Here is a 12,579-nt window from a genome sequence, read left to right on the forward strand (position 1 = left end):
AACGGAGAGATTTTTCTCGGAATTTCTCAGACTAATAAAAAAATATCCGAGTAACAGACAGCTCCAGGGTCGAAGATTCTAGCTAATGGAGAGATTATTCTAATTTGTTATATTAATATAATAAGGTAAAAGTTCCTACATTTGCAGGTGATAAGTGATGAGATCTAGTGGTGGATGGCAGTGATGCCAAGTGTGTGGTAAGGCAGGTGATGGATGGCAATGTGTCAAGTGTGTAGTAAGGCAAGTGATGGATGGCAGTGTAGCCAAGTGTGTGGTAAGAACTAAACCAGAGTGTCTTGAAGTGATGAATACTGTAATGAAGGATTGTGAACCTTAGAAATGATTTAAGTAAAACTTTTAATATAAGTTTAAAATAACTCAGTTTCATTATAACCACTGTCTAGTTATTGGAAACATTTACAGTAACGTAAATGTCAACATGGAAAACTAAACCCGCGTTTAATATAAGTTTTTGTCTATAATTTTTGTTGAATGTCTAATTCGTCAACTTGTTTTCGAGTTGAAACATTTGGGAGAAATATGTTGCGTTAGACCTCATGGGGGACGTAAGCAGTGAACTTTCTGCTGCTATAAGACTGTTTGGTGAATCTCCTTAAAAAGTCAACAATGCATTATGTGTCGTATAATTTATTATAAAGAAGCATTTGTGGTGATGAAACTGAAGTGAACTTTTCATCTGTAAACAAAGTGACAGAAGTGTGATTGTACAGTGACTAGTTGACGGCTCTGACCTGACCTATACCTGAGTTTAAGTAGGGTCACCTATAAGAGGTGACCAGGTGCCAGGCACTACAAGGTCAACCAACGTCACTACAAGACAGCCGGCTGGCAGGAAGGGAATTGCCGCCGATAAATATTCACGTTAAGAGTTTCAGAGGCTATTGATGCCGTTCTTCTGGAAGGCTTTGATCATAGTGACACGGTCGAAGGGGCACATGTTGAAGGTCTTGGCACACTCGGCGGGAGAGGCAGCTTTAGCACCAACGAAAGCAGCATACTGGAAGCTAGCTTTTGGGGAGTTAAGCTGTTCGAAGTTGACGGGGACGGGAGTACGGCCGAAAAGCCCTAGGATGAGCTTCTCCTGGTGGGTGAGAGCCTCGTCAGGAGTGGACTCCAGCTCACACACCAGACGCATCCCGCACCCCAGCTTGTCTGAGTTGGCCGCCAGGGTGAAAAACAGGTCGGGGTTGCTAACAGGTAGACAGGTAGGGGCGCTGCGCTTACCCTTGGAGGACGCGGCCTGGGTGGCTACCAGGACACCAGCGAGGGCCAGGGCACCCACACCAGCAAAGGCAGCTGCGGCAGCGGTGGTTGAGGAGGCTGCGCCAAGTGAGATTGTTGCTGCAGTCAGGGTGCCGGTGGTCTCAAGTACGAAAATACAGCTCGTGAGGTGGAGGAGGCCACAGGCGACGGCCAGAGCGAAGAATGTGTTACGGTGCATCTGGGGGAGTGAAGACATTAGTGTAGTTACACAACCACAACGGAAGAACTGGGTCCTTAGTCTGAAACTTTCTTACTTTGGTTTCCTAATTAAACACGTGAAAGATTGTATTGGCTAGATTTGGCTGCTACATAAAGGTGAGGGGGAGAATATTGTCACAATTGCAGTAATGCTACAGTTGCAACATTTGCTGTTTTAGTCTTTGAGAAGGAATAAAAATATTGTTTACGAATTTTTGAAAGCAAGACAAGAGTTTCAATTATTCAGTAAGGCTGTAAAGTTTGCCACCTGAACTTACGTTGAAAGATGGTTAGTTCTTGACGATTCGCTGGCAATAGAACTTGTACTGCTGCTGGGGTCCTACATGCTTATATACGGTACCTGACGAGGCGAGACCCAAGCGCATGCGCGGACAGCAAGGAGAGAACCAGAGAGAGAGAGAGAGAGAGGGAGTACCTTCAAGCGGCCACAAGGATGAGGCGGGGTCTCCTCTCACTTACAGCCAACGAGGAAAGTACTCCCAGCTGGCCACTGTGAGACTAATAGTTTACATAAAGAGTTCAGGGAGGATATGTTGATGCTGATACAGATAAAAGATACAATTATTTATATATCAATATCAGAAATTACTCAGAAGTGTAAAAACTACTATGTAACCTAACGCTAATTTCAATATCAATATTAATGTACGGTTTCACTGTTAGTAATTTAACCATAAGTATTGTTTCCGGAGGGTTAGCGCAAAGATGGACCGGGATGATAGAGAATATGCGACCCAAAAGCATTGCTGATGATGCTTACCTCATTACGTCATCAAGAGATATGTAGATATCCCTTGGTCACAGATTAGTCCACAATACTTTACTTAACTTTTATCCTCTTCACCACTGATCGCTTGTTAGCCGGTTGGGCGATCGGTCACGTCTTTGTTACGCACTGTTGGCAAGTACTAGGCATGCACTGGCTCCTGAATGTATATGAACCTGGCAGATTGTTCCAAGAGTTCACAACTCTCACACCGAAAAAGTTACCCCTCACAGTTTTCTGGGCTTACCCTCAAAAGTGAAAGTGTCTCCTTGAGGGAGCCACTAATATGATGTATTTGTAACTCTCTTCAGGTTAAATGTATTGTTGAAGGAGGAACTTAATGTGTCTGTGTAAAGTAATTTCTATACATCTATATGAAACAGATTAATTATATGATGTCTGATGTATCTGGTCGCGTGTCCACAATACTGCCATAATTTTAGTGTTTACAAGGCGTTACACTCTTCCAGTACTAACACCACACTTTTCAGCGTCTACTGGAAGACAGACAAACAACTCTGCCCCACAGTTGACAATGGGCTGGGAAACAAACAGAAATATATTGAAATTCAAGAACCATTGTTTCTCGCCCACTTTCGTTTTCTCTGAGTGGATTCTTAGAGCTTTAGGGGAGGACTGTAGCATAATAAAGGGACACGTTATGCTTGAGGGAATCTCACCCTTGCCTCACCATCTTGTGTTTCCTCTCAGCTCTCACGTCCCCTCCTCCCTACTAACATTTATTTATGAGAATTAACACGACCAAGAGGAGACAAACTGCCCAACCAAACACCCAAGTCTTAAAATATTTACAAAATAAGAGGAAAAAATTAAATATAAGGACAATTGAATCATATGGCTTGATGGGTTAACTTAAACTGATGTAAGTCGTAGTTGGGAGGTAATTTGGATTTAACAGAATAATTCTATTTACTATATTGTTAATTAGAAATAGCTTTATAAACCTATGTATCCGTTTCTTGAAGTTTTGGAGACCAGAAGACGATGAAGCTGTCTTGCTGGAAGGATGTTACACTTGTTACAGACAGGTAGAGACTAGAGATTACCAGTTGATTTCCTTCCCCTGAATTCTCTAAGCTTGAAGGAAAAAAAATTGTTACATCAATTTTAATAACTTATAACATGCGAGTAAACATTCACGTCAAACCAGGTTAGGTAATCCGAGACCTGACTTGTGAGACCGAGGACCAGACCGAGGACCAGACCGCGGAACAGACCGAGACATTACGCAATTTTAGTATTTATGGATCATCTGAAGATTAGTACCCCGTGTGGCGACAGGGCGGTTGAACTTCATGTAGGGTACGTTGGGCGGTAATCTTCAGATGACAACTGAGGTCTATCGTCACCTGAAGATTAATCCCCCAGGGAGTGCCGAGGTGTTTAAACTTCAGGTGGGTGAACTTGGGGCCCTAATCTTCAGGTGAGCTGAGCACTTGGGGCTAATCTTCAGGTGAGCTGAGCACTTGGGGCTAATCTTCAGGTGAGCACTTAGGGCTAATCTTCAGGTGAGCACTTGAGGCTAACATTCAGGTTAGCACTTGGGGCTAATCTTCAGGTGAGCACTTGAGGCTAACATTCAGGTTAGCACTTGGGGCTAATCTTCAGGTGAGCACTTGGGGCTAATCTTCAGGTGAGCACTTGGGGCTAATCTTCAGGTGAGCACTTGGGGCTAATCTTCTGGTGATCTATATTAATTGATGTACCTGTTCATATGCTGGGTTATTACATAATTCTTATTAGTAAAAACTTAAGGAATCGGTGCAAACTAAATGAATTTGTTGAGTTGAAATCCCTGGAAGATTGGTCAGTGTTGTCATAACTTATAGAACTATATACAAACTAGTAGGTGTGTGTACCAACTAGTATATTGTAGCTGTGTGTACCAACTAGCATACTGTAGCTGTGTGTACCAACAAGTATACTGCCTAGAAGGCTCATGGTATCGAGAGGAAAGTTTTAAATTAGATAAAATCATGGCTCACCGATAGAACACAGAGGGTCAGCGTAGGTGGTGTTAAATCTGAGTGGGGTTGTGTAACCAGTGGAGTTCCCCAGGGGTCAGTACTGGGCCCAGTCTTGATCATAATCTACATAAACGATCTGGAAACTGGGATCAGCAGTGACATAAGCAAGTTTGCAGATGACACCAAAATAGGGCGGCAGATTAATTCAGGACAGGATGCAAATGCACTACAGGAGGCTTTAAATACACTGCAGAAATGTTCAGAAAAATGGCAAATGAAATTCAATATCAGCAAGTGCAGCGTACTTAATAATTGGAAGAACAAATACTGTCAATGTATACAGCCATAACAACATCAACTTAGAGAAGTCGACTTGTGAGAGAGACTTAGGGGTACTTGTAAGTCCGGAGCTACGGCCTAGAAAACAGTGCGAAAATGTTTGAAATAAGGCAAACAGAGTATTGGGTTTTATATCTAGAAGTGTAAGTAATAAGAGTGCAGAGGACTTAGTGCAACTATATCTTGCGCTAATCGGGCCGCACCTCGATTATGCGGTTCAGTTCTGGTGCCCTTATTATAGAATGGATATCAATTCACTGGAGTCAGTGCAGCGAAGAATGACGAAAATGATTCCGGACTTAGAAACCTTCCATATCAAGATAGGCTAAAGAAACTAAACTTGCATTCCTTAAAAAGACGAAGCGTTCGGGGAGATATGATAGAAGTATTTAAGTGGGTGAAAGGAATCAATAAAGGAGATATAGATAAAGTTCTTAAAATATTCGAGCAGGATAGGACTCGTAGCAACGGATTTAAGTTGGGTAAGTTTAGGTTTAGGAGGGAGATAGGAAGGAACTGGTTCACAAATAGGGTGGTGGACGAGTGGAACAAGCTTAGCAACTTTGTAGTAAGTGCTGTAATGCTGGAAAGTTTCAAAAGGAGGCTAGATAGATTCATGGATGATAGAGAGTGGTAGTAACTCTCGACAGGAGCTGCCATGCACAGGCCAACCGGCCTATTGCAGACTCCTTATTTTCTTATGTTCTTATGTACTATAGCTGTGTGTACCAACTAGTATACTGTAGCTGTGTGTACCAACTAGTATACTGTAGCTGTGTGTACCAAGTAGTATACTGTAGCTGTGTGTACCAACTAGTATACTGTAGCTGTGTGTACCAACTAGTATACTGTAGCTGTGTGTACCAACTAGTATAGTGTAGCTGTGTGTACCAACTAGTATACTGAAGCTGTGTGTACCAAGTAGTATACTGTAGCTGTGTGTACCAACTAGTATAGTGTAGCTGTGTGTACCAACTAGTATACTGTAGCTGTGTGTACCAACTAGTATACTGTAGCTGTGTGTACCAACTAGTATACTGTAGCTGTGTGTACCAACTAGTATAGTGTAGCTGTGTGTACCAACTAGTATAGTGTAGCTGTGTGTACCAACTAGTATACTGTAGCTGTGTGTATCAACTAGTATACTGTAGCTGTGTGTACCAACTAGTATAGTGTAGCTGTGTGTACCAACTAGTATAGTGTAGCTGTGTGTACCAACTAGTATACTGTAGCTGTGTGTACCAACTAGTATAGTGTAGCTGTGTGTACCAATTATCCAATGATGTTTAATTATTTTTCAATGCCATGATATAAATGTAACTGGATTACACATTTAATTCTTAAATATTTATTGGGATCATATTTTTGTTTCCATCAGTCTCGTTGACCACATACGGTACTCTGTATTTCTTTTTGTTAAAAGTATTACAAGTGTTCATTACTCATGAAACATCAACATATTCAGTTTCGTAAATTCCGACTTGGAAAACTAAACCCACATTTAATATAAGTTTTTGTTTATAATGTTTTTTGAATGTCTAATTCGTCAACTTGTTTTCGAGTTGAAACATTTGGAAGAAATATGTTGCGTTAGACCTCATGGGGGACGTAAGCAGTGAACTTTCTGCTGCTATAAGACTGTTTGGTGAATCTCCTTAAAAAGTCAACAATACATTATGTGTCGTATAATTTATTATAAAGAAGCATTTGTGGTGATGAAACTGAAGTGAACTTTTCATCTGTAAACAAAGTGACAGAAGTGTGATTGTACAGTGACTAGTTGACGGCTCTGACCTGACCTATACCTGAGTTTAAGTAGGGTCACCTATAAGAGGTGACCAGGTGCCAGGCACTACAAGGTCAACCAACGTCACTACAAGACAGCCGGCTGGCAGGAAGGGAATTGCCGCCGATAAATATTCACGTTAAGAGTTTCAGAGGCTATTGATGCCGTTCTTCTGGAAGGCTTTGATCATAGTGACACGGTCGAAGGGGCACAGGTTGAAGGTCTTGGCACACTCGGCGGGAGAGGCAGCTTTAGCACCAACGAAAGCAGCATACTGGAAGCCAGCTTTTGGGGAGTTAAGCTGTTCGAAGTTGACGGGGACGGGAGTACGGCCGAAAAGCCCTAGGATGAGCTTCTCCTGGTGGGTGAGAGCCTCGTCAGGAGTGGACTCCAGCTCACACACCAGACGCATCCCGCACCCCAGCTTGTCTGAGTTGGCCGCCAGGGTGAAAAACAGGTCGGGGTTGCTAACAGGTAGACAGGTAGGGGCGCTGCGCTTACCCTTGGAGGACGCGGCCTGGGTGGCTACCAGGACACCAGCGAGGGCCAGGGCACCCACACCAGCAAAGGCAGCTGCGGCAGCGGTGGTTGAGGAGGCTGCGCCAAGTGAGATTGTTGCTGCAGTCAGGGCGCCGGTGGTCTCAAGTACGAAAATACAGCTCGTGAGGTGGAGGAGGCCACAGGCGACGGCCAGAGCGAAGAATGTGTTACGGTGCATCTGGGGGAGTGAAGACATTAGTGTAGTTACACAACCACAACGGAAGAACTGGGTCCTTAGTCTGAAACTTTCTTACTTTGGTTTCCTAATTAAACACGTGAAAGATTGTATTGGCTAGATTTGGCTGCTACATAAAGGTGAGGGGGAGAATATTGTCACAATTGCAGTAATGCTACAGTTGCAACATTTGCTGTTTTAGTCTTTGAGAAGGAATAAAAATATTGTTTACGAATTTTTGAAAGCCAGACAAGAGTTTCAATTATTCAGTAAGGCTGTAAAGTTTGCCACCTGAACTTACGTTGAAAGATGGTTAGTTCTTGACGATTCGCTGGCAATAGAACTTGTACTGCTGCTGGGGTCCTACATGCTTATATACGGTACCTGACGAGGCGAGACCCAAGCGCATGCGCGGACAGCAAGGAGAGAACCAGAGAGAGGGAGTACCTTCAAGCGGCCACAAGGATGAGGCGGGGTCTCCTCTCACTTACAGCCAGCGAGGAAAGTACTCCCAGCTGGCCACTGTGAGACTAATAGTTTACATAAAGAGTTCAGGGAGGATATGTTGATGCTGATACAGATAAAAGATACAATTATTTATATATCAATATCAGAAATTACTCAGAAGTGTAAAAAAATATGATCTCATGCTTTTTACGGCTTATCAGTTATTAACTTAACCATAAGTATTGTTTCCGGAGGGACCCCATAAGATATCGTACTCAACAAGTTAAATTATCATACTCCAAGTCTAAGGGTAAATCTATCGAACGCAAGTGCTTAAATTATCGTACTCAACAGGTTAAATTATCGTACTCAACAGGTTAAATTATCGTATGGAAGGGAAGCGAGAGGGTAGTGCACAAAACGACACACCACTAAGTATGGCGTCTTATGTAAGAAATCATTATGGGAAGGTTGTAATGAGTTTGAGTGGTAATTCGCGGTCGAACTTGGTTGATGTTGTCTGTGTAAGATAACAATAGTTGCTTAATGTGGTCGGCGTCATTTGCGTGTTCCCTAAGGTTTGGTTGCTAGGTAGAATGTGAGGGCACCAGTGTGGTCGTTGGGGGTGCGTTCGCCGTCCTTGACTCGGTACACTGTTGGCTAACGGGGTGAGAGAGAGAATGCCTCACTGGTCACAACACAAGAGGGAGGTAAATCTCTGTATAGTTTAGCGACGTAATGGTGTCTAAATGACCACCTTGTAGGATAAAAGTCCCCCCCTAAAACTGTTAAACAAAGTATAGTGTGTTGTCTCCTCTTTAAGATAACTATAGGTTTATGTAAACATTGGTAATAGCAAAACAAAATTGACACCTTTGATTAATATATATTTGATTGAAAACGAATAATAATGAAATAAAACACAAAATTATGATGCTACTTTACAATATAAATCAAAATAATAGCAAGAAATACTTGCATAATTTAATTGATAATAATGACAGGAATATTGCTAAACTTAGTAACAATTCTTTACTATGTCTTTCTGTCAGCTGTTGGTATCCCGTTGACTGTTAGTATCATTGATGACTGTTGGTATTACTGTTGACTGTTAGTATCACCGTTGACTGTTAGCATCACTAGTGACTGTTGGTATCACTGTTGACTGTTAGTATCACTGTTGACTGTTGGTATCACTGTTGACTGTTGGTATCACTGTTGACTGTTGGTATCACTGTTGACTGTTAGTATCACTGTTGACTGTTAGCATCACTAGTGACTGTTGGTAACACTGTTGACTGTTAGCATCACTGTTGACTGTTGGTATCACTGTTGACTGTTAGTATCACTGTTGACTGTTAGCATCACTAGTGACTGTTGGTATCACTGTTGACTGTTAGCATCACTGTTGACTGTTGGTATCACTGTTGACTGTTGTTATCACACGTACATACTGGTAAACCCTTGACATCTTGTTGAGATTTGTCCTGGCTATTCTTGTCGTAGTCGTGGCCATAGCCGTCTTAAACGTCATCGTAGTAATCGTCTTCGTGGTACTCGTCATCGTGGTAATCGTCATCGTGGTAATCGTCATCGTCGTAATCGTCATCGTGGTAATCGTCATCGTGGTAATCGTCATCGTGGTAGTCATCATCGTGGTAATCGTCATCGTGGTAATCGTCATCGTGGTAATCATCATCGTGGTAGTCGTCATCGTGGTAATCGTCATCGTGGTAATCGTCATCGTGGTAATCGTCATCGTGGTAGTCATCATCGTGGTAATCGTCATTGTGTTAGTTGTCATCGTGGTAGTCATCATAGTGGTAGTCGTCGTAGTCATCATAGTCGTCCACGATGGCACCTAACATCCATTCTTCTCAAGTGTAAATTTCTGTCAACGAGGAAGAATAATTATGATCAAAGTACCAGTGATAAGTATGCAATAATGACAATACAAATCATACAAGTTCTGCTGTCTAAATACACTCATACATACACCCTCACATACACCCTTAATACATCTAATACACACATCCTGCATACACTAATGATACGAATTACCCTGAACGTTATACCGTATATGTTGATGAAATAGATTCTGACCAGACAGTTTTATTCTGACCTTTAACGCGGACACATACCCAGACACACGTACAGGCACAAGGCCACGAACATGAGGAAATACAATGAATTAGGTTGAGACTAAAGAGCCTCAACTTACCTTGGTTAACCTCAGATGTGGCTCATAGTAGTCATATAAGGTGAGCGTACCGGGGTGAGGGTCCTCCAATACTGTCTTCTGAAGTACTTCTAATTCTACACACGTTTCATCTCTACTTACAGATTCCAAGTACAGCTGCACTATAGCCTCCTCGATCTGGAGAGGAGGGGGGGAGGAAGGGAGAAAAGGGATAGGGGAGGGAGGGAAGGAGAGAGAGAGAGAGTCACAGTAATGTATAAACTATGTGTAAATTAATGAGTAATTCAGTTATATATTTCAGAGGTACTAAGTTGACTCAATACTGTTTATGGAAATTTTTTTTCATATTGTGAGAAGCCTTTTCGGGTGTGCTTTATATGTAGTTTTACTGCAGTAGTATTAAATGCATATTATGTAACATCTCAATAATATAGGTAGAATTACTGAATATGTTGACAATATGGCGTCTCTTAGATAGTTACTCACCCCTAAAGAAATCCCTCACAAGATGTCAATAGCACACACCAACAAACTTAGAATAATTACATCAAACCTCTTGATAATTTCCTTCTCAAGCAGTAACTCAAGGTCCTTTTCGAGAGCGAGGTAGCCAGTCTGAAGGTGGAGTTCGAGGACGGCCATGTTGGAGGAGTTATCTTGGAGGAGGTAAGCAAAGCAGACTCGGAGGGCGGAGCTCGAGCATGAAACTTGAGTGGCCGTGAAGTTCATACTGAAGGCTTCACTCTTGGGTTCCTCGGGTATATTATATCGGTGAACGGCCTGTAGTGGTAGCGATAAATAAGGAAAAGTAAGCGAGAGAGTTAGCATCACGGTGGCAGGGTAGAATAGTGTTTGTAAATCTCATTGAAAACTCTTTGAAGATGTCTTCTTAATGGCTTAACCCCTTGAAGAATGCATCTTAAAACCTCTTGAGTAAGACATCTTAACACCTTGAGTAAGACACCCTAACCCCTTGGGGAAGATGCCTTAACTCCTTGAAGAATACATTTTTAGACCCCTTGAGTAAGACATCTTAACACCTTGAGTAAGACACCCTAACCCCTTGAGGAGGAAATTTTAACACCTCGGGAAAGACATCTCAACCCCTTGAGGAAGACATCTTAACCCCTTTGGGAAGACATCTTAACCCCTTGAGTAAGACATCTTAACCCTTTGAGGATGGCATCTTATCCCTTCACTATATGTTAACTGTCACCTTTTCTGCATCTACACGTAAACAACAACATACTTGGAGTTGTTTCTGCTGAGTCAGAGTAAACACTTCAGTACAAAAGTAACTGCCTGGCTACAAAGAACAATTCAGACTATCTTACGGGTGAGTCACACGGGGATATATAACCTATGTCCAAACTCTAAACCACTTACCATCATCACCACACAACCTACACCAGAGGGCGTAACGGAGACATTATATGGTAGAGGCTCTGTAATGTGTTGTGTCTGGAGGAGGAGTCTGTTCTCCTGGGTGATGTTGAACGCAGTGCTCTGGTTGCCTGCTGTTACGGTCACCTGTAGGTTAGTGTCTGAGGGCGGGTACACCTGGTTGAACGCTGCCAGGGCCTCTAGCGCCACCACAGTGTCCTGCCCGTGAGAAATAAATTTGAGTCACACTGAGCATTATAGTTCCCTATAGCGGCGGTCGATGGCGAAAGGTGGTGTAAATATTTCACAAAAGAACTCTGCTACATCTTAATTTAATGTCTTCATCTTGTATCTTTGTGTGTGTGTGTGTGTGTGGACTGACCTGAGTGTTGACGAAGCCTCCCTGGCCATTGCGATGCGCCGTGATCGTCTTGGCCAAGAGGAAACCTTCATTAGCGTAACGCACCGAGTCTACCTTCATCATGGCTAGCATGAGGTAGCCAGCCGCCTCTACCTGGGAACCTTTACTCACGTCCTTAGGTTCTTTCTGGAGAAGGGCGTAGGCGAGGGCGATGTAACTCTCGACGTCGGCAGATGAAGTCAAGGCGAGGGCGTATGCCTTGATAGCTCCGGAGTAGTAGTTGTGAGGAGTAGCGTCGTTGAGGATGCACTGGAGGGCGTTGGAGACGGCTGACGGAGAGTTATGGTGGCCAGTTTCCGTCAGAGCGATCACCACGTAGGCCGTGAGACAACCTAGAAACCCGTCTGAGCCGCTGCTGACGCCTCCCTGCACATATACAATTTGTAAGAATATTTCACCTGTGAGCTTGGGACTTTGAGCTGCAACTGAACGGCTAAGGAGAGGTAGCTTTTAGTCCATCGTGGTCCAGTGGATGGCTGCCTGACTGCCTACCTTAGTGGTCTGGGTTCGAATCCCTGCACGTACAGGTAAATGTTGTTTGCATGCAAATACCCTGTCCACATTATAGGTTTTCAGATACAGATTAATAGTGGTTAGGTTTTGTTAGGTATGGTTAGGTTAAGTTAAGTTATATCGGGTTAGGTTATGTGAAATTATGTCAAATATGGTTAGTTTAGGTTAAATTATGATAAATATGGTTAGGTTAGGTTAGCCGCAACTCACCATCATGTCTTTGTGAATGACTTTGCCGACGGACTTGAAGCAGCCTGTGTTGTCGTCCTGCTGAGAGAGGAGCCACTTGACGCTTACAGCCAGGTCCTCCTCGTCTACCTGTCCAACAACAACACAACGGTCGGTACAACACACAAATGATAATTATATCCTTCAGATCGGTGACACAGACTCCTTAAGCTACGAAATATATCATTAATTATAACTATTAGCGAAGAAAATAATTGAGGGGTAATATGATATAGAATTATGTGCTCTTTCATTATATAAACTAACCACCACGAGAGTCAAAAGTTTCT

The 12,579-nt window shown here is 42.8% G+C and overlaps 2 protein-coding genes across 4 annotated transcripts in view; both read right to left on the bottom strand.

Annotated features, from left to right (window-relative positions):
* Window positions 1–632: 632 nt before the first annotated feature.
* Window positions 633–1,894, bottom strand: LOC121858434. The gene is made up of 2 exons (XM_042354878.1): window positions 1,761–1,894; window positions 633–1,462 (listed from the first exon to the last, which is right to left on the bottom strand). The coding sequence occupies exon 2, from the start codon at window positions 1,460–1,462 to the stop codon at window positions 893–895; it is 570 nt and encodes a 189-aa protein (XP_042210812.1). The 5' UTR covers window positions 1,761–1,894; the 3' UTR covers window positions 633–892.
* A 4,376-nt stretch (window positions 1,895–6,270) lies between these two features.
* Window positions 6,271–12,579, bottom strand: part of LOC121858201 (alpha-2-macroglobulin-like protein 1) — a 23,185-nt gene continuing 16,876 nt past the window's right edge. For all 3 annotated transcript variants that reach the window (XM_042354414.1, XM_042354415.1, XM_042354413.1), the window contains 7 exons: window positions 12,272–12,379; window positions 11,510–11,914; window positions 11,131–11,346; window positions 10,291–10,524; window positions 9,766–9,921; window positions 7,399–9,435; window positions 6,271–7,100 (listed from right to left, as the gene is read on the bottom strand). In XM_042354414.1, coding sequence (XP_042210348.1) covers window positions 9,406–9,435; window positions 9,766–9,921; window positions 10,291–10,524; window positions 11,131–11,346; window positions 11,510–11,914; window positions 12,272–12,379 — 1,149 coding nt within the window. In that variant the 3' untranslated portion in view covers window positions 6,271–7,100; window positions 7,399–9,405. The remainder of the gene's footprint in view (window positions 7,101–7,398; window positions 9,436–9,765; window positions 9,922–10,290; window positions 10,525–11,130; window positions 11,347–11,509; window positions 11,915–12,271; window positions 12,380–12,579) is intronic.

This window comes from Homarus americanus, unplaced genomic scaffold (assembly GCF_018991925.1).
Source record: "Homarus americanus isolate GMGI-L3 unplaced genomic scaffold, GMGI_Hamer_2.0 scaffold57980, whole genome shotgun sequence".
NCBI lineage: Eukaryota > Metazoa > Arthropoda > Malacostraca > Decapoda > Nephropidae > Homarus > Homarus americanus.